At 53.0% G+C, this 23,177-nt stretch overlaps 1 protein-coding gene across 6 annotated transcripts; it reads right to left on the bottom strand.

Moving 5' to 3' along the window:
* Positions 1-1,146: 1,146 nt before the first annotated feature.
* FTCD (formimidoyltransferase cyclodeaminase) lies at positions 1,147-22,566 on the bottom strand. 6 transcript variants are annotated; one of them, XR_015134199.1, is made up of 14 exons: positions 22,477-22,566; positions 21,708-21,891; positions 20,598-20,726; positions 19,718-19,806; positions 19,461-19,640; positions 18,072-18,209; positions 17,849-17,980; positions 6,198-6,259; positions 5,721-5,850; positions 5,393-5,629; positions 3,985-4,028; positions 3,673-3,811; positions 2,388-2,483; positions 1,147-1,392 (listed from the first exon to the last, which is right to left on the bottom strand). XR_015134199.1 is itself a non-coding variant. In XM_086320191.1 (14 exons), exons 1-14 carry the CDS (start codon positions 22,528-22,530, stop codon positions 1,306-1,308), a joined length of 1,626 nt encoding a protein of 541 aa, XP_086176317.1. In that variant the 5' UTR covers positions 22,531-22,566; the 3' UTR covers positions 1,147-1,305. The 6 variants fall into 6 exon arrangements, 3 of the variants coding, with proteins under 3 accessions (XP_086176317.1, XP_086176515.1, XP_086176596.1); XR_015134178.1 differs by having other exon boundaries at positions 5,454-5,629; XR_015134163.1 differs by having other exon boundaries at positions 5,393-5,615.
* Positions 22,567-23,177: the final 611 nt, after the last annotated feature.

Genomic DNA, 23,177 nt, shown 5'->3' with positions numbered 1-23,177 from the left:
GGGTTGACACACCTCATGTCATCCTTTCTATTGTGGGAGCGGGGTCTGGTGAAACTCCCTCAGCCTTGAGTTGTCTCTCTTATCTGATTAATAATTTTCTAACAGACATAAAACACCTTGCTAGAAACTAGCAAGGGGGCTCTCTTTTCCTGTCCCCTTCTGATGTCTATGGGCTTTCCTAGTAGCTCAGCTGGTAAAGAATCTGTTTGCAATGCAGGAGACCCAGGTTCAATCCCCAGGTCAGGAAGATCCCCCGGAGAAGGAAATGGCAACCCACTCCAGTACTATTGCCTGGAGAATTCCATGAACAGAGGAGCCTGGCAGGCTACAGTCCATGGGATCACAAAAAGTCAGACACGACTGTGCGACTTTCACTTTCACTTTTCACTTTCTGATGTTTATGTCAGAAGTTTTCCCTATCTCTATTATGCTTTAAAAGAAACTCTGCTACACAAAAAGCTCCAAGTTGTCAAACCTCGTCTCTGACCCTGGATGGAAATCCTCTCCTCCGGAGGTCACGAATGCCAGCGTAACACACAGCTCGCAAAAACAACCTTTCAGGTCTGGGTCCTGTCCTGTGGCCCCCAGCCCCGGGAATAGGGGGGTGGGCGCTTTCCACCACTTCCCACCCCTCCCTCACCACCCAGGCCCTGCAGAGACCCTCCTGGGACCCCCACCACTGGGCCTGGGCCACTGAGCTTCCACCAAGAGAAGTCAGTGCCCAATGCCTGGGACTCTCTCTCCCGGGACCCCAGGTCTGACACTGCACCCTCTTCCCCCAGAACCCGGGACCTGGCCCACACATCACTTTCCCGTCCTCGGCCGCTTGCTGCTCTCATCTTCTCCTGCCTTGGGAGGAGCTGGCCCGGCCACCCCTCACCTTGGTGGATCCCCCGCCATTCCCTGTCCATCAGGCAGCATGGCCCTCATCCCTCCATGAGATTTGAGGGTCCTACTAAGGGGGCTCAGGCCCCCAGGACCCCGGGTACTCTGTGACCCTGGGTCACCTCATGTTCCACCCCCATTCCCTCCCACTTGTCTCCCCATGTTTGGCACCTCACGAGGTCCCATTCCTGCCACTCAGCTCAGACCTCCCCCAAGCCCCTCATTGGTATCCCACATGCACCCCACATGGACCCCACAGGCACCAGTGTGTCATCACTTTACTGGCACTGCCAACCCCAGCCATGCCCACTCCTCACAGCCCCCTATCTTTGCCCCTCACATCCCCCACATCTGGGCCCCCAGGACGTGTCTGGAGGGGCTGCAAGGGGGAGTGGAGCCCGTCGATTCCCTGCTCAGCCATCACTCCTGCCGGGCCTCCAGCCCGTCCAGCACCAGGGCTGCCTGTGTCTGGGCGTCTTGCAGGAGGCTGGAGATGCGCCGGTGGACCTAAAGACACAGGAGCGCTGTCATCACTGCTCACCTGCCACCCACCCACGGGCCCAGCCTCCCTGCCGGTTCCCTGGGCTATCCACTCTGGGTGGCCCCGAGCCTCTGACCTGGAACTCCAGATCCTCACAGGTCTCTCGTGGGGATGGGGGGGGTCCCTCTGTCTTTCCTGACATTTGGGGCCAGCAAGGCCCAGTTCCCACCCTCCCAGTCTCCCTACTTTATCCACCACTGCTGAAGGCGGGGCTGTGTCCTCCAAGCCCAAAGGGCAGTGCTCGAGTGGCTAGTGTATTATCTCAATGCCCTGGGATGGACAGGGCCTTCCCTGATGATGAGCTCAGCTTAGCTACAGAGGCAGGTGGGGACTGGCTGGCCCTACTGCTCCCATTCCCAGTCAGGAAATCGCTTTTTAACAATCATCACAAAATCACAAATACAGGTTGGTGGCCAGGCCTGGGAATGGGGGTTACTGTGGGGCCTCCTCTGGAGTGGCGAGAACGTTCCAGCACTGGATAGAGGTGATGGTCTCACAACCATAGATGTGCCAACTGCCTCTGACTTGTATAATTTAACATAGTGAGTTGCACGTTCTGTGAATTCTCCTCCAAAAACAGTAACAGTGAAATTGTCACAAACGCTGAAGCAGGACAATTGCACAGGCCAGCAACTGCTCCCTGAGACCACGTGTTGCTGGTGCTGCAGCCCAGCCCAGCCAGGGGACCTGGCCCTGGCCAGAGCCCCCAGCAGGGAGTGAGGGGGTGCCAGCAGGCACCCAGGCCACCCGCCCCCACAGAGACCCTGAAAGAAGGCCCCAGCTGTCCCCTGAGGCCTGCGTTCTGCAAGACAGGCCTTTACACCCGCAGCAGCTGGAGGACTGTCTCGTCAGACACATCCCTCCCTCAAGGACATGCTAGCCAGGCGCCCCTGGGCCCCACATGTGGGAACCAAGGCAACCTCCAGGCCCCTTGGTGGGCCTGGCATGCGCCCCCACTCACCTGGTCCTTAAACACGTCATCAGTGACATCCTTCAGGTTGATGAGCACGTTGAAATATGCGCCAAACACACCTGTCTCCAGGGCCTTGGCTGCCACCTGCAATGGCCACGAGGCAGAACCAGCCGGCAGTGATGGGGCAGGCAGCAGGCCTCCCCCTGCCCACTCCTCAGCCCAGGACATAGCCTGGGGGCCTCACGCCTCAACCCTGAAGACGGCAATCTGACCAGTCACTCGAGCAGGAAAGCATCCACACAGCCCTTGGGAGCCCGGAGTCACTGGACAGAAGCCTGGCCCTCTCCAAGGAGGGTCCCAGGGCCCCTGCGCCATCCAGTGCTCAGAGGCCCACCCTCAGCTGACCACCCAGCAGTCCACACCCTGCTGACTTCGGCACTCCAACCCCGTGGCCCAGTGATGCCTCAGGCATAGCCCAGGCTGGAGATGTGCTTAGCCCAGGCTGGATGCATGCTCAGTCACTCAGTGTCCAACCCTTTGTGACCCCATGGACTGTAGCCCACCAGGCTCCTCTGTCCATGGGATAATCCCAGGCAAGAATACTGGAGGGGGCTGCCGTTTCCTTCTCCAGGGGCTTTTCCGGACCCAGGGATGGAACCTGCGGCTCCTCTATTGGCAGGCAGAGTCTTTACCACTGAGCCACCTGGGAAGCCGGGAGCTGGCTACAGGGGCCTTTAACAACGAGCACAGCATGCTGGCCGCTTACAGGCCCTGAGGGGCCACAGAGATGGGCAGCACATGCTGGGCCAGGAAGACCCAGAATGCAGGAATCATGGCCTCTGTGCTCAGGCGGCTTCTAGAACCTTCTTAACAACTCACAGGCAGCCACCTCCAGGAAAGGAGGGTGCAGTCCTTAGGGCCTGAAGACCAGACACTGAAAACAGGTGTTTCTCTGTAAAGACCATATGGCTGGGGGCCTCGGATCGGGCTGTAGACAAACAGCAATGGGTGTGATGGCCCTTGTCCCAGGCCTCCGTGCAGAGGCTACAGACAGGGCGTGCATGCATTTCTGAGAGCACCTGGGGTTTCTGGGAGAGGGGCCGAAGGGGAGGAGGGCGGCTGGGGCCTGAGGGGACAGTCAGAGGTGGACTCTGGAGCACACTCGAGTGTCTGCCTCTGCTGTGTGACCTTGAACAAGATCTTAGCAGAGCCGGCCCTGCAGGCTGAGATGGACCGAGACACCCTGCGAGCGCTCACGTCTGCTGGCTCAGTGAGCAGCTGTGACGCCCACTGACCCTTCACTCTGCACCAGCAGCAGGGCCCTGCCACGTACCTGCAGGTCTGACCTGCAGGCCAGGTTCACACACAGGGCCAGCTCTCGCAGTGCCGGCCACAGTGAGGCCACCGTTTCTGCCAGCGCCAAGGGCACAGCCACCGCCTGCCTCAGCCCCTCCTGCAGGGCGGCCGCACGTCTGTAAGCAAGGGCATTGGCGGTCAGATCCCGGGGCGCCCAGACACTCCCAGTCCCTATCCAATGGCTCCTCGAGGAGCCCACGGAACCAGGCTGGGGACCACAGGGAAATTGTTGTTCAGCCACAGCACACCCGGGGGGGCTGACCAGTACCAGGGATTTCGCTGCACTCACCTGTCCTTGTCCTCAGGTGTGTTCTTGGGCAGCTTTGTCGCTTTCTGCCAGAGCAAGCACAGAAACACAGCGGGGTGAGGGACTGTGACAAGGGGACTGGGAGCTTGGGGAGGGCGGGGGCCTAACACAGTGCCCACCACCTCCAAGTTTGCATCTGTGGATTACAGATGGAGGGCCACCTGTGAGGGACTGGAGAGGGGGCCAGAGGGGAGTGAGGGCTCCAGCACCAGTCTTCCCCACCCACTCCAGGGGAGGCAACTGTGCGACCCCAGAGACCAGCATAAAGGCTCAGGCCGTGTCCCCCGACCCCCGAGGGCGACATACAACGCAGGCCTCCTTCCAGGAAGTATGAAACTGCTCCTCCCACTGCCCCGCCCATGTGAGACGCACCAAGAGGCTCACGCGACCTCCAGGTCGGATGGCCACGTTGTCAGGGGACCTCGGGAGGACCACTCCAGGCACCCCACCCACGCAAGCTCTGCAGGGGCCACCAGGCGACATCCTTCATGCAGGAAACACACTCACCATGGGGCGAAAGCCTCCCCCGAGTCACTCACACAGCCATCCACTGAGGCCCAGTGACAGAGGCCAGCTGTCCACCCAGGGGCCCAGGTGCAGACTAGACTCGGCCCAAACCCCACAGCAGGGCTGACCCATGGCCTCCACCCCAAGCGTGCCCAGAGCACCATCCACCCCCATACCAGGTCTTGCCCCAAGGTGGCTCCGAGCACTGGTGTCGGCCTGGAGCTCACACCTTCCCCAGCAGGCCCTCCTCCCCGGCGGGGTCCAAGCACCCCCCTTCCCTCCTCTCCTGTGTCCCCTGCTGGCTCTGCTCTCACACACACCTGGGGCTTCTTGACCTTGAACTCACACCTCGACCTTCCTGTGAGTCCTCTGACCTCCACCCAGGTCTGACGGACTCCCCTCCTCCAGGCCCTCCCGAACAAGGGAGGTCTGGATCTAGCCTCCCAGCTCCTGGGGCCCTTTCCGTCTGTCGCTGAACTGTCTTCTCTGATCGCTGACACTGTGACTGACTGTGTTACCATGTAAAGATTTCTGTTCCCACACTTTTGGGACCAGAGCTCTTCCCTGAGGACCTGGTCTTCCTCCAGCGTCTGCGGGTCTGGGTGTCGGCCCATCAGCAGGACGCAGGGAGCTGGGCAGGGGGACGCTGAGCCTGGCTGACCCTCAGGGCAGGTGTCCTCCTCTCCCCCGTCCCCCAGCCCTGCAGAGACTCCGACCTGGGGTCACACCTGCTGGGCTCAACCCAAGAGCAGCCAGACCACTGTCCCCTCCCTCCAGGCCCCCTGGTCTCCAGACGTCTGTGCTAATGGCAGTCTGCCCCTCACCCCCATGACCTTGGACCACCTTTCTCTCCTCTGGAGACCCCCCATCACTGTCCACTGACCCCACTGTCCCTCAGGTCCTCCTCCGTAGGGCCAGTGGAGACGGCCCGCCTGCACACACACCAGGTAGGCCTCAAAGGCCCGGGCGTCGGCGTCCACCATCGCAGTCAGCTCAGCCACGGCGGCGCGGAAGGGCGGGATCAGGCGGCGCATGGTCATGTCCAGGTGCTCGAACTGGCGCCGCCCATAGGTCATCAGGCCGGCCATGGAGGCCAGGGCGGCGCCCTGGGGAGAGCGCGCTGATCATGGGACCAGCCCCGGGCCGGGCTCCCCCACCCCCACCGCCCACCCCACCTCCTACCCCACCTCCTCGCCCCGGGCCCCGCTCACCATGGCTGCACTGGCTGCGGCCACAGAGCCGCCCCCCGGGGCTGCCGAGCGGGCACCCACGGCCCGGATGAAAGCGCGCAGGGGCTGGTCCACCAGGCTTTGCTCGGGCCCGTCCTGGGGGACCAGGTACCTGCGAGGCAGGGGCGGTCAGGGGGGCCAGGGTGGGGGTGGGCTAGGGTCTATGTCGGAGGGTCCTTGGTCATTACTTCTAGGCTAGAAAGGTGGGACTGGCAGGGGCAGGGGCGGGGGCGGTCCCTGGCTCGCAACAGCACAGGGAAGGGGATATGGGCCCTGTTTGCAGAGCAGCCACCCCGAAAGCGGCTGTGACCAGTCAGGAGCTGTGTGAGGACCGAGTGGGACCTGTTGGGGCCTCACTGGGCCCCCCAACAAGCCCCCAGCCCTACACTTAGTGATGGAGCAGAGCTCTGGACAACCGAAGGGGTCTCTGCACAGGGGTGGGGGTTGGGGGCTGCTCACTCGATGATCCGCTCCTTGGGGTTGAAGGGGGACAGGGAGTCCAGGCCCAGCCGGTTCACCACCTGGAAGAGGGCCTGGTGACTGGGGTTCCCCTTGAGCCCAGGTCCCACCCCTGCCACCTGTGGGGGTGCTCCCTGGCTCTGGTGTGGAGCTTGCAGGGACACAGCTGCCACACACACACACACACACACACACACACCAGCAGCCCTGCAGACAGAAGCCCTTCGAGGCAGGTGCCCTACCGGGCCCTGGACTCCACCCACTGCATTGCCCCAGGGAGACCCGGGCCCAGTGTGACCTGTCCTCCCCACTCGAGAGCCTGTGCTGGAAAGGGGCCGAGACAACTGCCTCCTGGATGGGGTTCCAGCTCCTGGGAGTCAGTGGCTCTGGCTCTCAAAGGCCCAGAGCTGCGTGAGCAGCCCAGCTATGACCCTTGATGTGTGACAAAAAGTGAAGTTTACCCAACTTCAAAACAAAGTTGGAAATATCCTTTTGATGAAAGGAATTCCCCATACCAGAGAGGAATTTCTTTCACCTAAAGATGCTTTAAGGACACATCATGGTGCTGATGCTGGCAACACAGTCCCAGCCCCTCTGAGCCACATGGGGACACATTCTACGCGGAACAGAAAGCGACGAGTACGGGACAAGTTGAGAGCCAGGGATGGCCCGAGGTCTCCCAGAGGATGCTGCAGAAAACCTCAGAAAGAGGAACAGAACTGTCAGAATGGACTTTAGCACACACAAGCCTGGAAGAAAGTAAAGGAAACCATCCACGGCCAGAAGTGCCCAGAAGCTCTCCCTGCCCTGGAGCTGGGTTCACCCGGAGACGCCTGAGCCATCTCTCAGGAGCAGGGGTCAGACGGGAGACCCCTGGAAGACAACATCTCCAAGGATGAATTTGGGGAGAGCCACCCTTCACAGGAAAGTCTCAGTCTTTCCAGTCTGAGACTTACGTTTGGTGAAGCCCCCAGATGGTGAAGCCCCAGAAAATATCTTTCCTGGGAATTGTAACCTGAGAGGGGGAGAGGCCACGGCTCACCCAGAATTCTCCTCTGTGTGGCTCCAAAGCCCAAACAAGAGGCTCATCTACAGGGCGCAAGCACCTGCCTGAGGCAACACGAGTTTAAACCAGTGACCAAGAATTCAGAAAGATCCCCTGGAGCAGGAAACGGCAACCCACTCCAATATTCTTGCCTGGAGAATCCCACGGTCAGAGAAGACTGACGGGCTACAGTCAGGGGGTCGCACAGAGTCGGACATGACTGAGCAACTAGGCATGACCAAGAAACCACAGAAGAAACCCAGGCGCGCAGCCCGAACTCCCAAAGCACCAGAAAAAGCATCACTACGCGTGTCAGCAGGCATGATAGTTTGGAGAGCCAGACCTTCAAAGAATGCAGATCTCAGAACTTCCAGATAAAGAATATAAAATACTATGGTTTAAAGAAGCAATAGAGAGCATCAAACATGTTAATAAACGATAAATAGATGTGGGAGAGGTGAAAGTGGAAACAGGATGGAGGAGGGAGATTCTTGAGGCTGGATTTCAAGAAGCACAAAGTATTTACATGTCTTCAACTGTTGCCCCAGGGAGTGCTTATTAACAACAATAGGAAAAATAGGAACACCACAGTGATAACCCTGGGTTGGAGATACCACTTCCACAAGGGGACCCAGGTAGCGAACGCCCTGAGGGGGACACCCCATCACTTCTGTGCTGATCTTGCCAGAAACACACAAGCACGCCCAGCCCTGAGAAAGATCAGACCAGCACCCAGCAAGCAGTGCTCACAGCCCATCATGGTCAAGGAAGGACAGGGAGAACTGGGGCCCTGGTCCAGATTAAGGGCCATAAAAGACAAGGCACGTGGACCCACTCCTGGTCTGGGGTGGAGCCAGGAGAGGGAGACACTGACATGATTTGATTACAGTCTGCAGATTAGAGCAGATCGTACTGTGCTGAACTTCCTGATTTTGATCATTGCACTGTGGTTATATAACAGAATGTCCTTGATCTAGACAAATACACTCTGAATAAACGAGGCATAAAGGGCACAGTGTCTTCAGTCCTCTCTGAAATGGTCCAAAAACAAGTGTGATTGTGCATGACTGTAGAGAAAGAGAGATACAGAAAATGATGCAAAATAACAGTAGGTGAATCTGGAGGGAATAAAGCAACTCCTGATACTATGTGCGGACCTCTTCCGTGAGCAAGAATTACATCAAAATAAAGTGACACAGAACTTTGTAATGGCCAGAAAGAGAACAAACCCAGCTATAAAGTACATAAGTGATTAAGAAGTGAGGCCTGAGAAAACCACAGCAAATGGAGAGGGGGGGAAATGGAGAGAAAGTATAGAAAAAAACAGGATATATGGAAGAAGAAAATGCTACCATGGAGTGACTGTGTCTGCAAAGTGAAAGAACCAAACACTGAATCAAAAATATTAAAGAAAATATTCCTGAAACTGAACAAGAATGAATCTGTAAATCACACAGAACCCTGCTCTAAAGAAAAACTGATGCAGAATAATCAACACCAAGACATATATGGCAGAGTTACTGAATTTCAAGGATAAAGACAGTTTGTCAAGCACCAGGGAGAAAGAACCGGTCAGCAGGGGTGTGGAAGTCACCAGGCGGCCTTAGACTCCACCACCATACACACAGCAACATTTACTCCAAAGGGCAAAGATGTGCCTGCAACATCCTCAGGAGAAAAACAAGTGACTGGAGGTGTTGGTTCTCCTTTATCGTTGTTGTTGTTTAGTTACTAAGTTGTGTCTTTGCAACCCCGTGGACCTCCAGGACCCAAGAGGCTCCTCTGTCTGTGGGATTTTCCAGCAAGGATATTGGAGCGGGTGGCCATTCCCTTCTTCAGGGGATCTTCCTGACCCAGAGATCCAACCCGTGTCTCTAAGTCTCCTGCATTGTCACGTGGGTTATTTACCACTGAGCCACCAGGGAAGCTCTTTGATTGTCCTACTGTTTTAAAAGAATAAAGTCACACAGACATTCCCAAACACACCAGAACCTACAGAATAAAGCCCCCTTGAGCCTTTCTTCAAAAACCTGCTTGACTGTGAAATCTAGGCAACAGAGAAAGGACGGAGATGCACAGTGACTCACTTAAGCACAGAACCAAGCTTAAATATCCATGTATATTTAATTCATGTGATGTGGTTACAGAAGGTAAGTGGTATACTTCGGACAATGTACAAATAACGACTAAGCAGTTTAAGTCTGGACCAGCAATGACAGCTCACACAGTGCACTGATTTTCTTGTCTTTCTTCACCAAGAGTCAAGAGACATTCTAACACCGATTAAGAGCTAAAGGAGTGAGTATACTGTGCAAACTTGGAAAGTTAACCACCGAGAACTAACAAATGAATTCAGCGAGGTAGCAGGATGCAAAGTCAACCCACAAAGATCAGTGCATTTCTGAACACTGACAATGAACACTGAAGAACAAATTACAAAAACAATTCCATTTTCAGTAGCAGCCAAAAAAAAAAGAAACACTCAGGGATTAATTAACTTCACCAAGGAGGTGAAAGACTGCAATGAGACCTACAAAACATGCTGAAAGGAACTAAAGACACTGAAGGGGGCACAGCCCAAGTCCAGGGCGGGAAGACGGTGCCGTGACATGGAGCACTGCCGGTGACCGGCGGGGACAGTGTGAGCGATACCTTTCTGACAGTACCTTTCAGAGAAACTGGAAACCCCATCCTGGATGGTGGTGATGGCCGCACAACTTTATAAACGTCCTTAACACCACTGACCAGCATGCTTAAATATGGCTAAGATGGGAAATTTTATGTCATGTGTATTTTACCATGTCCTACGGTAACTCCCCCAGTGGAGAAGCAGCGCAGACGCCTGCAGGCGCCATTAACAAGCGGGGGCTGGGCAGGGAGGCGCAGCGCGGGCTGCATCGCTTAGAGTAAGAATCTGGCCTGAATACCCTGAGCACTATCTGAGCGAAATAATTTGGGCTAACAAACCAGACTGTGGGATATCTACTACGCGAAAAGCCAGCCCCAACCTAAGACCGCCAGGCCCGTGCACGGAACAAAGAATTGAACAGAGATAGCCGGCTGCAGACCTTCCCCCTCCGGTGATAGGCAGCCAGAGCCGGAAGGGGGCAATCGCAGCCCCAGAGAGACATTATCTATAAAACTGTAAGCAGGCTTCTTTGCTAACTAAAACTTCTTGGGGGTCTGGACGGTTAACATCTGCCTAAGAAGGTGCGCCGGTTTTGCGCCCAGATAACCGAGTGGCGGGGAGGCGATAAGTCGCAGCATTGGCGCTCGCCAAACACCTCATCACTTGAGCTGCTCGGACCTGGGAAGAGCACAATACTCAGGCCCAACTGAGTCTGCGCCTCTGAGGACTATCCGAGTGCCTGAACCTGAGCGGCTTGGACCTGGGAGGTACATGCAACCCAGGGCCAGCCTTGGATTGTTCCCGGCGGAACAACCTAGAGCCCGAGCAGTGTGGGCAGGGAGGCTACACGCGCAGTGAGCGGGGGCAGACCCAGTGTGGCTGAGGCACTGCGAGCGCACACCAGTGTTATTTGCTTGCAGCATCCCTCCCTCCCTCCCCACAGCGCGACTGAACAAAGAGAAGAAATACAGTTCCACCCATCAGAACACTGACACAAGCTTCCCTAACCAGGAAACCTTGACAAGCCACCTGTACAAACCCACACACAGTGAGGAATAGCCACAATAAAGAGAACTCCACAAACTGCCAGAATACAGAAAGGACACCCCATACTCAGCAATTTAAACAAGATGAAGAGACAGAGGAATAGCCAGCAGATAAAGGAACAGGATAAATGCCCACCAAACCAAACAAAAGAGGAAGAGATAGGGAATCTACCTGATAAAGAATTCCGAATAATGATAGTGAAATTGATCCAAAATCTAGAAATTAAAATGGAATCACAGATAAATAGCTTGGAGACAAGGATTGAGAAGATGCAAGAAAGGTTTAACAAGGACCTAGAAGAAATAAAAAAGAGTCAATATACAATGAATAATGCAATAAATGAAATTAAAAACACTCTGGAGGCAACAAATAGTAGAATAACAGAGGCAGAAGATAGGATTAGTGAATTAGAAGATAGAATGGTAGAAATAAATGAATCAGAGAGAATAAAAGAAAAACGAATTAAAAGAAATGAGGACAATCTCAGAGACCTCCAGGACAATATTAAACGCTACAACATTCGAATCATAGGGGTTCCAGAAGAAGAAGACAAAAAGAAAGACCATGAGAAAATACTTGAGGAGATAATAGTTGAAAACTTCCCTAAACTGGGGAAGGAAATAATCACCCAAGTCCAAGAAACCCAGAGAATCCCAAACAGGATAAACCCAAGGCGAAACACCCCAAGACACATATTACTCAAATTAACAAAGATCAAACACAAAGAACAAATATTAAAAGCAGCAAGGGAAAAACAACAAATAACACACAAGGGAATTCCCATAAGGATAACAGCTGATCTTTCAATAGAAACTCTTCAAGCCAGGAGGGAATGGCAAGACATACTTAAAATGATGAAAGAAAATAACCTACAGCCCAGATTATTGTACCCAGCAAGGATTTCATTCAAGTATGAAGGAGAAATCAAAAGCTTCTCAGATAAGCAAAAGCTGAGAGAATTCTGCACCACCAAACCAGCTCTACAACAAATACTAAAGGATATTCTCTAGAGAGGAAACACAAAAATGGTGTATAAATTCGAACCCCAAACAATAAAGTAAATGGCAACGGGATCATACTTATCAGTAATTACCTTAAACGTAAATGGGTTGAATGCCCCAACCAAAAGACAAAGACTGGCTGAATGGATACAAAAACAAGACCCCTACATATGTTGTCTACAGGAGACCCACCTCAAAACAGGGGACACATACAGACTGAAAGTGAAGGGCTGGAAAAAGATTTTCCATGCAAATAGGGACCAAAAGAAAGCAGGAGTAGCAATACTCATATCAGATAAAATAGACTTTAAAACAAAGGCTGTGAAAAGAGACAAAGAAGGTCACTACATAATGATCAAAGGATCAATCCAAGAAGAAGATATAACAATTATAAATATATATGCACCCAACACGGGAGCACCGCAGTATGTAAGACAAATGCTAACAAGTATGAAAGGAGAAATTAACAATAACACAATAATAGTGGGAGACTTTAATACCCCACTCACACCTATGGATAGATCAACTAAACAGAAAATTAATAAGGAAACACAAACTTTAAACGATACAATAGACCAGTTAGACCTAATTGATATCTATAGGACATTTCATCCCAAAACAATGAATTTCACCTTTTTCTCAAGCGCACATGGAACCTTCTCCAGGATAGATCACATCCTGGGCCATAAAGCTAGCCTTGGTAAATTCAAAAAAATAGAAATCATTCCAAGCATCTTTTCTGACCACAATGCAGTAAGATTAGATCTCAATTACAGGAGAAAAACTATTAAAAATTCCAACATATGGAGGCTGAACAACACGCTGCTGAATAACAAACAAATCACAGAAGAAATCAAAAAAGAAATCAAAATTTGCATAGAAACGAATGAAAATGAAAACACAACAACCCAAAACCTGTGGGACACAGTAAAAGCAGTCCTAAGGGGAAAGTTCATAGCAATACAGGCACACCTCAAGAAACAAGAAAAAAGTCAAATAAATAACCTAACCCTACACCTCAAACAACTAGAAAAGGAAGAAATGAAGAACCCCAGGGCTAGTAGAAGGAAAGAAATCTTAAAAATTAGAGCAGAAATAAATGCAAAAGAAACAAAAGAGACCATAGCAAAAATCAACAAAGCCAAAAGCTGGTTCTTTGAAAGGATAAATAAAATTGACAAACCATTAGCCAGACTCATCAAGAAACAAAGGGAGAAAAATCAAATCAATAAAATTAGAAATGACAGTGGAGAGATCACAACAGACAACATAGAAATACAAAGGATCATAAGAGACTATTATCAACAATTATATGCCAATAAAATGGACAACGAGGAAGAAATGGACAAATTCTTAGAAAAGTACAACTTTCCAAAACTCGACCAGGAAGAAATAGAAAACCTTAACAGACCCATCACAAGCATGGAAATTGAAACTGTAATCAAAAATCTTCCAGCAAACAAAAGCCCAGGTCCAGACGGCTTCACAGCTGAATTCTACCAAAAATTTAGAGAAGAGCTAACACCTATCCTGCTCAAACTCTTCCAGAAAATTGCAGAGGAAGGTAAACTTCCAAACTCATTCTATGAGGCCACCATCACCCTAATACCAAAACCTGACAAAGATGCCACAAAAAAAGAAAACTATAGGCCAATATCACTGATGAACATAGATGCAAAAATCCTAAACAAAATTCTAGCAATCAGAATCCAACAACACATTAAAAAGATCATACACCGTGACCAAGTGGGCTTTATCCCAGGGATGCAAGGATTCTTCAATATCCGCAAATCAATCAATGTAATACACCACATTAACAAATTGAAAAACAAAAACCATATGATTATCTCAATAGATGCAGAGAAAGCCTTTGACAAAATTCAACACTCATTTATGATAAAAACTCTCCAGAAAGCAGGAATAGAAGGAACATACCTCAACATAATAAAAGCTATATATGACAAACCCACAGCAAACATTATCCTCAATGGTGAAAAATTGAAAGCATTTCCTCTAAAGTCAGGAACAAAACAAGGGTGCCCACTTTCACCATTACTATTCAACATAGTTTTGGAAGTCTTGGCTACAGCAATCAGAGCAGAAAAAGAAATAAAAGGAATCCAAATTGGAAAAGAAGAAGTAAAACTCTCACTATTTGCAGATGACATGATCCTCTACATAGAAAACCCTAAAGACTCCACCAGAAAATTACTAGAACTAATCAATGATTATAGTAAAGTTGCAGGATATAAAATCAACACACAGAAATCCCTTGCATTCCTATACACTAATAATGAGAAAACAGAAAGAGAAATTAAGGAAACAATTCCATTCACCATTGCAACGAAGAGAATAAAATACTTAGGAATATATCTACCTAAAGAAACTAAAGACCTATATATAGAAAACTATAAAACACTGGTGAAAGAAATCAAAGAGGACACTAATAGATGGAGAAATATACCATGTTCATGGATTGGAAGAATCAATATAGTGAAAATGAGTATACTACCCAAAGCAATTTATAGATTCAATGCAATCCCTATCAAGTTACCAACAGTATTCTTCACAGAGCTAGAACAAATAATTTCACAATTTGTATGGAAATACAAAAAACCTCGAATAGCCAAAGCGATCTTGAGAAAGAAAAATGGAACTGGAGGAATCAACCTACCTGACTTCAGGCTCTACTACAAAGCCACAGTTATCAAGACAGTATGGTACTGGCACAAAGACAGAAATATAGATCAATGGAACAAAATAGAAAGCCCAGAGATAAATCCACGCACATATGGACACCTTATCTTTGACAAAGGAAGCAAGAATATACAGTGGATTAAAGACAATCTCTTTAACAAGTGGTGCTGGGAAATCTGGTCAACCACTTGTAAAAGAATGAAACTAGAACACTTTCTAACACCATATACAAAAATAAACTCAAAATGGATTAAAGATCTCAACATAAGACCAGAAACTATAAAACTCCTAGAGGAGAACATAGGCAAAACACTCTCTGACATACATCACAGCAGGATCCTCTATGACCCACCTCCCAGAATATTGGAAATAAAAGCAAAAATAAACAAATGGGACCTAATTAAACTTAAAAGCTTCTGCACATCAAAGGAAACTATTAGCAAGGTGAAAAGACAGCCTTCAGAATGGGAGAAAATAATAGCAAATGAAGCAACCGACAAACAACTAATCTCAAAAATATACAAGCAACTCCTACAGCTCAACTCCAGAAAAATAAATGACCCAATCAAAAAATGGGCCAAAGATCTAAATAGACATTTCTCCAAAGAAGACATACAGATGGCTAACAAACACTTGAAAAGATGTTCAACATCACTCTTTATCAGAGAAATGCAAATCAAAACCACTATGAGGTACCATCTCACACCAGTCAGAATGGCTGCGATCCAAAAGTCTACAAATAATAAATGCTGGAGAGGGTGTGGAGAAAAGGGAACCCTCTTACACTGTTGGTGGGAATGCAAATTAGTACAGCCACAATGGAGAACAGTGTGGAGATTCCTTAAAAAACTGGAAATAGAACTGCCTTATGATCCAGCAATCCCACTGCTGGGCATACACACTGAGGAAACCAGAAGGGAAAGAGACACGTGTACCCCAATGTTCATCGCAGCACTGTTTATAATAGCCAGGACATGGAAGCAACCTAGATGTCCATCAGCAGATGAATGGATAAGAAAGCTGTGGTACATATACACAATGGAGTATTACTCAGCCATTAAAAAGAATACATTTGAATCAGTTCTAATGAGGTGGATGAAACTGGAGACTATTATACAGAGTGAAGTAAGCCAGAAGGAAAAACATAAATACAGTATACTAACGCATGTATATGGAATTTAGAAAGATGGTAACGATAACCCTGTGTACGAGACAGCAAAAGAGACACTGATGTATAGAACAGTCTTATGGACTCTGTGGGAGAGGGTGGGAAGATTTGGGAGAATGTCATTGAAACATGTGAAATGTCATGTATGAAACGAGATGCCAGTCCAGGTTCAGTGCACGATGCTGGATGCTTGGGGCTGGTGCGCTGGGAAGGCCCAGGGGGATGGTATGGGGAGGTTGGGAGGGAGGAGGGTTCAGGATGGGGAGCATGTGATTTTTTTTTAAAAAATAAAATTAAAAAAAAATAAAAATAAAAATAAAAGCTGAAAAAATATTTAAAAGAACCAACTCCCTAAAAAAAAAAAAATGACACAGCTCTAAAAAACCAGGAACTAGAGAAGGGAGATGGAGAAGGCAATGGCACCCCACTCCAGTACTCTCGCCTGGAAAATCCCATGGACGGAGGAGCCTGGTAGGCAGTAGTCCATGAGGTCTCTAAGAGTCGGACACGACTGAGCGACTTCACTTTCACTTTTCACTTTCATGCATTGGAGAAGGAAATGGCAACCCACTCCAGTGTTCTTGCCTGGAGAATCCCAGGGACGGGGGAGCCTGGTGGGCTGCCGTCTATGGGGTCGCACAGAGTCAGACACGACTGAGGCGACTTAGTAGCAGCAGCAGAGAAAGGAGAAAAGATGGGGGTAAACATCGAGAGTTACTTTCTCATGTGCACAGCAAGCAGCCTGCAGATCACAGACCTCAAGGTTCACAGACAGTGAGTTTTGGACAAATTTTGTAGCAACGCTGCTTCAAACAAGTCTATAGGCGCCCTTTTTCCAACAACATTTGCTCACAGTGTGCCTCTGTGTCACATTTTGGTAATTCTCACAGTATTTCAAACCCTCCACCAGCATTAAAATCACAACTCTCTGAAAGCTCAGAAGATGGTTAGCTTTTTTTTTTTTTTAGCAATAAAGTACTTTTAAGTATGTGCACAGTTTTTTTAGACACAATGATATTGCACACTTAACAGACTATAGTCTAGTATGAATATAACTTTTATATATACCAGGAAACCAGAAAATCATGTAAGTGGCTTTATTGGGATATTTGATTTATTTGCAATGGCCTAGAACCGAATATCTTTGTGGTACCTGAACTGATAAAAATTGACAAATCACATTGATATATTTAGATAGAGTTTAACTTAATAAATCAAAAATGGAGATGAATACGTTAAGTTATGGGCTTTCCCGATGACTCAGCAGTAAAGAATCCACCTGCAATGCAAAAGACCCAGGAGATGTGGTTCAATCCCTGGGTTGGGAAGATCCCCTGGAGGAGGGCATGGCAACCCACTCCAGCATTCTTGCCTGGAGAATCCCCAAGGACAGAGGAGCCTGGCGGGCTACCGTCCATGGGGTCACAGAGCTGGACACAGAGTTGCATACACACATTATATTGCCTCCATGTAACCGGAAGGAAACCACATCCTCTCTGCCTAAAAACAGGACCAAAGCAAGTCCAAGCATATCTGCTAGATTAGTAAATACAAAAGGATAAACCCAACAACCAAAAGACAAAAACTCTCAGAGAAATCCAGTCATGTGCTCATTTTAAGAAATACCTTCAAAACAGAACCACCCTGAGGCCAGAGCAACAGGATGGCAAAAGCTGGCTACCGCCAGAGCTGGCTAGAGGGACCCAGGACCACAGGAACCACGTGCTGAATAGCCCACGGAGGCTAGACTCACATCCCCAAATCTGGACGGGTCAGGACCAGAGGAGGGGCAAGTCCCTCCACCCGACTGAGCCCAGGCACCCCCTCTCACAGAAGTTTCACAAGACTGAATATATTTTAGGTCATAGAGAAAACCCCAACAGTATCTACCAAGTGAAAAATGTGATCTCGACTTGCAGACACAGACAATAAAACAAAGAAGGAGAAGTAGGAGGCCACATGGACAGGAACCCAGGCCTGGGGAGCAGGTACCTGGAGCAGCCGCCCTGCTCTCAGGACCCCCAGCCCCCCAGCTCCAGCCCCACCCGCACGGGCCCTGCCCACCAGCCTGAGCCGCTGCTCCTCCTCCAGGAGGAACAGATTCTCCTGCTCGCAGTAGAAGGTGGCCGCATCCAGCAGGGCTTTCAGAGGCACCAGGCCCACCAGCTGTGAGCCCACCACTGGGAGGCTCAGCTCCTGCAGAGGGCGGAGAGCAGAGGTCGGAGATCGAGGCATCAGTGCCCAGGCAGCTGGGTTTGGGAATATGGGGAGGACCTGCCCCGCTCACCTGGGCTTCTCTGCAGGTCTCCTCATAGACGGTGTGCAGCCCTGTGACTTCAAAGTCCAGGAGGTTCATGGACACCTGAGCCAGGTTCTTCTCATCCAGGTACCAGCCGATGCCCTGCACCTTGCTCAGGCGTCCTGGCTGCGGAGGACAAGGCTTACCCAGCCCGGCCCTGCCTCTCCTGGCACCCCGCACTGACAGTCCCCTCCCCCTGCATCCCCTCAGCTGGCCCAGGGTCTCCCTTCTGCCCCAGACACAGGGACAAGGCAGGCCGTGGCCTGAAAACCGTGCCGTGTGGCTGGTCTCCTCCTCGCCTTGCTCTCCCGGCCTCTCATCTGAGCATGGGAGGGGCCTGCCCACCACCAGAAGCAGAGCCCCCAACAGCGGCTCACCCCACACAGGGTCCAGGCTCAGACCAGGCCCTACTGCCTGGCCAGCATTCCACCCACGTCCTTGTCCTGGGCCTGGCTCCTTCCTCCCATCCCACCCCTGCCCCAGAGGCCAGCTCGCAGCCCTTGCTCCTTGGGGCACTCACTCCCCCTCGGGGGGGACCTCTGACTTCTGACCTCAGCAGAGCACAGAGAAGGACTGGGGAGTTGCCATGCTTTTGTGCTGTGCTTGCCGATGGCTGAGTGTTCGGGAAAGAAGCCAGGCCCAGGTCTCTGGGGGCGGAGGCTGACAGGTGAGGAGCAGGGCCTCCTTCACAGGTGTGTCTTTGTCTACCTGTGTCCAACGCAAAGTTTCTGCAGAAGTGGTGCTCAAATTAGGTGGGAGTTCCTGTAACAGACTTAGTGGATCAGGGCACCTGGGGTACCTGGGGATACCTGGGGCTCAGGAATGCCTGTTTTCCTATCAGCATGGAAATGCTGCAGTATGTTGGCCACAGCTGTAGACCTGCTGCTTCCATGGAAAATGTCCTTAAAGACCTGCTGCTGCTGCTGCTAAGTCGCTTCAGTTGTGTCCGACTCTGTGCGACCCCATAGACCGCAGCCCATCAGGCTCCCCCATCCCTGAGATTCTCCAGGCAAGAACACTGGAGTGGGTTGCCATTTCCTTCTCCAATGCATGAAAGTGAAAAGTGAAAGTGAAGTCACTCAGTTGTGTCCGACTCTTATCGACCCCATGGACTGCAGCCTACCAGGCTCCTCTGTCCATGGGATTTTCCAGGCAAGAGTACTGGAGTGGGGTGCCATTGCCTTCTCCGAAAGACCTGCTCCCGAACCTCAAACCCTGGAACCCTCACCCTGCCAGTCCCACACGGCATGGACACCGAAGTGGGCAGGACCTGTGGCCAGCGGGTCCACACATGGTGCCCAGCCTTGACCCTCTCTGGGAGCCCTCGAGATGCAACAGGGACGGGCCAGGCCTCATGGGACTGCAGGTGCCGCCTACCTGGTCCTTCCCACGACCCTGCTCACGGAGATTGAGGGCGATGCGGTGCGCCTGCTCCTTGGTGCTGAGCAGGTTGATGTTGAATGCCAGGAGGAACTTCCGTGCCCCTGTGGCGGTGGCCCCCCAGCTGGGAATGAAGGAGCTGGGCCCGAAGTCGGGTGCCCACTCGGCCTGCTTGAGCTGTGGGGAGACGGGCGGGTGAGGGAAGGGGGGAGGAGGGCCCAGCCCAGACCGCCCCCTGATGAGGGGCACGGCACCTTCTCAGGGAGGGCCTCGTACTCCCCGGCCCGGATGGCTGGCAGGGACTGGCGGCTGGTCATCCGTGCCGCCTCACCATAGAGGTACACTGCAAAGGGACCTGGCAAGTCAGGCCCCCGGCGGCGAGCATTGCAGGACCCCGTTCCTGCAGCTCCGTCTTGCTGGCAGCCCCCATCTCTGTGCCCCGTCGAGTGGGTGTGGGTGGTCCCTGATGGGCACTCTGTATGGGCAGGAACCCTCCTCTGCCCACCCAGGGGCAGGGCAGGCCCCACCCCCACTGCCCAGGCTCTGATGCCCCAGAAAAAGCCATTGTCCACCCACAAGAGTTGGGAGCAGGCACTCGGGTCTGGAAGGATATTCATGTTTCTCTCCAAAGTGCATTTTCACTGAACAAAACATGGAATGTGGAGGAGAGAAAACAAAGCTCACCGCCAGCTCCCGACACCCGCACGAGACAGGAGACCCATCCATACCCAAGTCGGCCCATCGGCCCACAGGCAGGGCCCGGACCTGCAGCTGGCCTCTCAGGTGTCCACCTGTTGTGTGTGCTGGGCTTGCCTTGATTTAATTCCCCAAAGAGACTGTTAAGGGCTTTCTGTCTGTCCATCTTGCTCAAGCCCTTCACAGAGCCACTACTCAAGCCCACTGCCAAGCAAGGCTGAGGGTCTGCCAGCTCCCTGACGGCTGGGACCCTGTCCCCACAGGTTCTCATCACAGGAGAAGGGGGACATACTCCTACCTGTCAAAAACCGGCATGGTAGGGTTTTTTCCCTTAAAATCTGCATTTTTAAGGATGTAAGAGCAGAGACCCTCACAGGGTGCCTGGTGCTGCTGCTGTTGAGCTGAGGTGAGGAGGGGCCGCCCGCCCTGGGCTCTCACCTGGCACACCCAGCTCCTCTGCCAGCCGCTGGCCAAAGGCCTGGGCACACAGCACACACTCGTCCATGGTGACGCCCCTCACTGGGATGAAGGGGCACACGTCCAGGGCACCCATCCGGGGGTGCTCCCCTACACAGAGATGGGGCTGAGGAAGGGGGGCCTAGGTGCAGAACACCGCCCTCCGGCTCCTTCTGCGCACATTCAGACTGACCACAGGGCCCCAGAGAGGCAGACTGAGCACTGTGGCCTGTCGGTGGCTAACCCCTCCCCCTCCCTAGCTACCATCTGCGCTCTCAGGGAGTGGACTCCTCCACCCTGCTGCCCTACAGGGTGTCCTCAGAAGCCGAGTCCCACTGCAGGCCAGCAGCCCACGGCCAGACGGCAGCCCCACGCCCCCTCCCCCCAGGCGGCTCCCCAGATGGCAGCCCCACGCCCCCTCCCCCCAGGCGGCTCCCCAGATGGCAGCCCCACGCCCCCTCCCCCCAGGCGGCTCCCCAGATGGCAGCCCCACGCCCCCTCCCCCAGGCGGCCCCCCAGACGGCAGCCCCACGCCCCCTCCCCCAGGCGGCCCCCCAGATGGCAGCCCCACGTCCCCTCCCCCAGGCGGCCCCCCAGATGGCAGCCCCACGTCCCCTCCCCCCAAGCAGCCCCCCAGATGGCAGCCCTAAGTCCCCTCCCCCCAGGCAGCTCCCCAGATGACAACCCCACGTCCCCTCCCCCCAGGCAGTCCCCCAGATGGTAGTCCCACATCATCCCCTCCCCCAGGCAGCTTCTCTGAGATAAGCCTCGGTTGCCCTTCACCAGTTGGAATCACTCATGAATTCCCTCCCACTCTGTGAGAGGCCAGAGACCTTGCCCTTTGACCAGTTCCCCATGTGTCCATTGACCTTTGACACTGCCGCCCAAAGAATGTGTTTGGTTTGTGGGCTGTTGACAGATAGGGCTCTGTCCCCCATACCCAGGGCCCGTGCAGAGTGTGAGCACCTTGCTGCCGGCCACTCTTGGGCCCCTGAAATGTAAACGGGGTCAAAGGAGCATCCAGCGAGCCTGTTGGCCCCTTGCCCTCTGCAAGTCCTGAGCGCAAGGCAGGCCGCCCTCCCCCGCCCTCACCTCTGTGCCGGCTCATGTCGATGAGCCGGTGGGCAGTGCGGGCGGCATTCAGGGCCCCCTCCACCACGTCCTCAGGGCGCCCCACGAAGGTGTAGACAGTGCGGTTGGTGGAGGGGCCGGCGTCCACGTCCAGCAGCGTGCAGCCCGGGGTCTGGGCCACTGCTCGAGCGATGGCATCAATCACCTGGGTGTGAAGCCGGGCCTGCGCCTCCGTCTCCCCGAGAGGAGGAGGGCACAGGAGCTGCTGGGGCCCAGTCTGTCCTGCCCCCACCCAGACACAGGGCCAAGAGCTGGCTCTCGGCATCTGGGAACAGCGACAGGCAGCCCCATGGGGAGAAACTGAGGCAGGGAGCAGAACTGGGTGGGGGGCTGCCAGGGCCCCTAGAAGGTGACTACAGGCCAAGGTCACAGAGGGTCGGGGCCCCGGCCTCTAGGCAGCCCAGAAGCTCCTGAGGCAGTAGGAAGGCCTGCCCAGTGCTCTGTGACTTGTTTCCTGCAGATAACCTGGGGATAAGGACAGGTGGGGGAGGGGAGACTGTGCCCCACACAAGGACCCTCAAACAGCTGTGTGGGTCAGCCTTCCGGTGCTCCACCATCACCCGAGAGGCCAAACGACCTGCCCAGACCTGGACCAGGACCCCTGACTGGTTGCCCACCCGCTGCTCCTTCCTCACCCTTTCCAGAAAAGACAGTCCCCAGGCTCCAGCCCAAGCCTTGCCCTCCTGGCCCCAAGCCCCCTGCACTGCCCTGGCCACCCCCAGGCCCTCACCTCCTGATTGTTCCCCTCTGAGAAGTTGGGGACACATTCCACCAGCCGGGACATGGTCCAAACCCTGACCCAGACGCTCCTTGCACCAGCAGAGGTGGGAAGGAGGCTGGCGGGGCCTTTATTCCCCAATCAGGGCCCTCCCTGCGCCAGGCTTCTTATTAACTGGGCAGATGGGGGAGGGGCAGAGCCAGGACCCTGTGGTGGCCAGTAAAGGAGAGGGTGGAGGGGAGGACCGAGACCTCTGCCCAGGTGAGTGTGGGCTCCCCTGAAAGAAGTACTGGACTCCTGGGGGAAAGTCCTCAGCAGGTTACAGCCTCAGGTCACCCCAGGCTCCAGGCCCAGTTGGGCCCAGGGCCCCCTGGTGACCCTCTGGATGACCCTCCTGGCAGCTATTTCTTCATGAACAACTGAGCCTCAGGGCCACAGAGGGAAAAGAGGGACTGTGTGTGAGGCCCTGGGCCTGGCTCTCAGCAGAGGTCAGCACAGCTGGCTGGCAGGAGGGTGGGTATTGGCAGGGAGGGGCGGGGAGTGCAGGCCCATGGCACTGGGGAGGGGCAGGCAGGTGAGGCCCAGCTCCCCATCCCACTGAGGCCAGAGGATCCCCACAAGGGGCCACGTACCCCCAGGTCAGCAGCACAGGGCCCTGAGCCGAGAGGGCCACCTCAGGTCAATGCCATCTTGAAGTCCTTCATGATTTTTGA

This window comes from Bos grunniens, chromosome 1, assembly GCF_055505025.1.
Source record: "Bos grunniens cultivar Pamir isolate PY7600 chromosome 1, Bosgru_T2T1.0, whole genome shotgun sequence".
NCBI classification, from domain to species: domain Eukaryota; kingdom Metazoa; phylum Chordata; class Mammalia; order Artiodactyla; family Bovidae; genus Bos; species Bos grunniens.
The sequence above is the reverse complement of the archived record's forward strand: the minus strand, read 5'-3'. Positions and strand labels throughout refer to the sequence as shown.

Coding starts and splice junctions, on each gene's coding strand:
- FTCD (XM_086320191.1), bottom strand. CDS start 22,530: ATGTCCCGGCTGGTGGAATGTGTCCCCAACTTCTCAGAGGGGAACAAT. Junction 17,981..18,071: donor AGACCTGCAGAGAAGCCCAG/GTGAGCGGGGCA, acceptor CGCCCTCTGCAG/GAGCTGAGCCTCCCAGTGGT. Junction 3,812..3,984: donor ACACCTGAGGACAAGGACAG/GTGAGTGCAGCG, acceptor CCTTGCTTACAG/ACGTGCGGCCGCCCTGCAGG.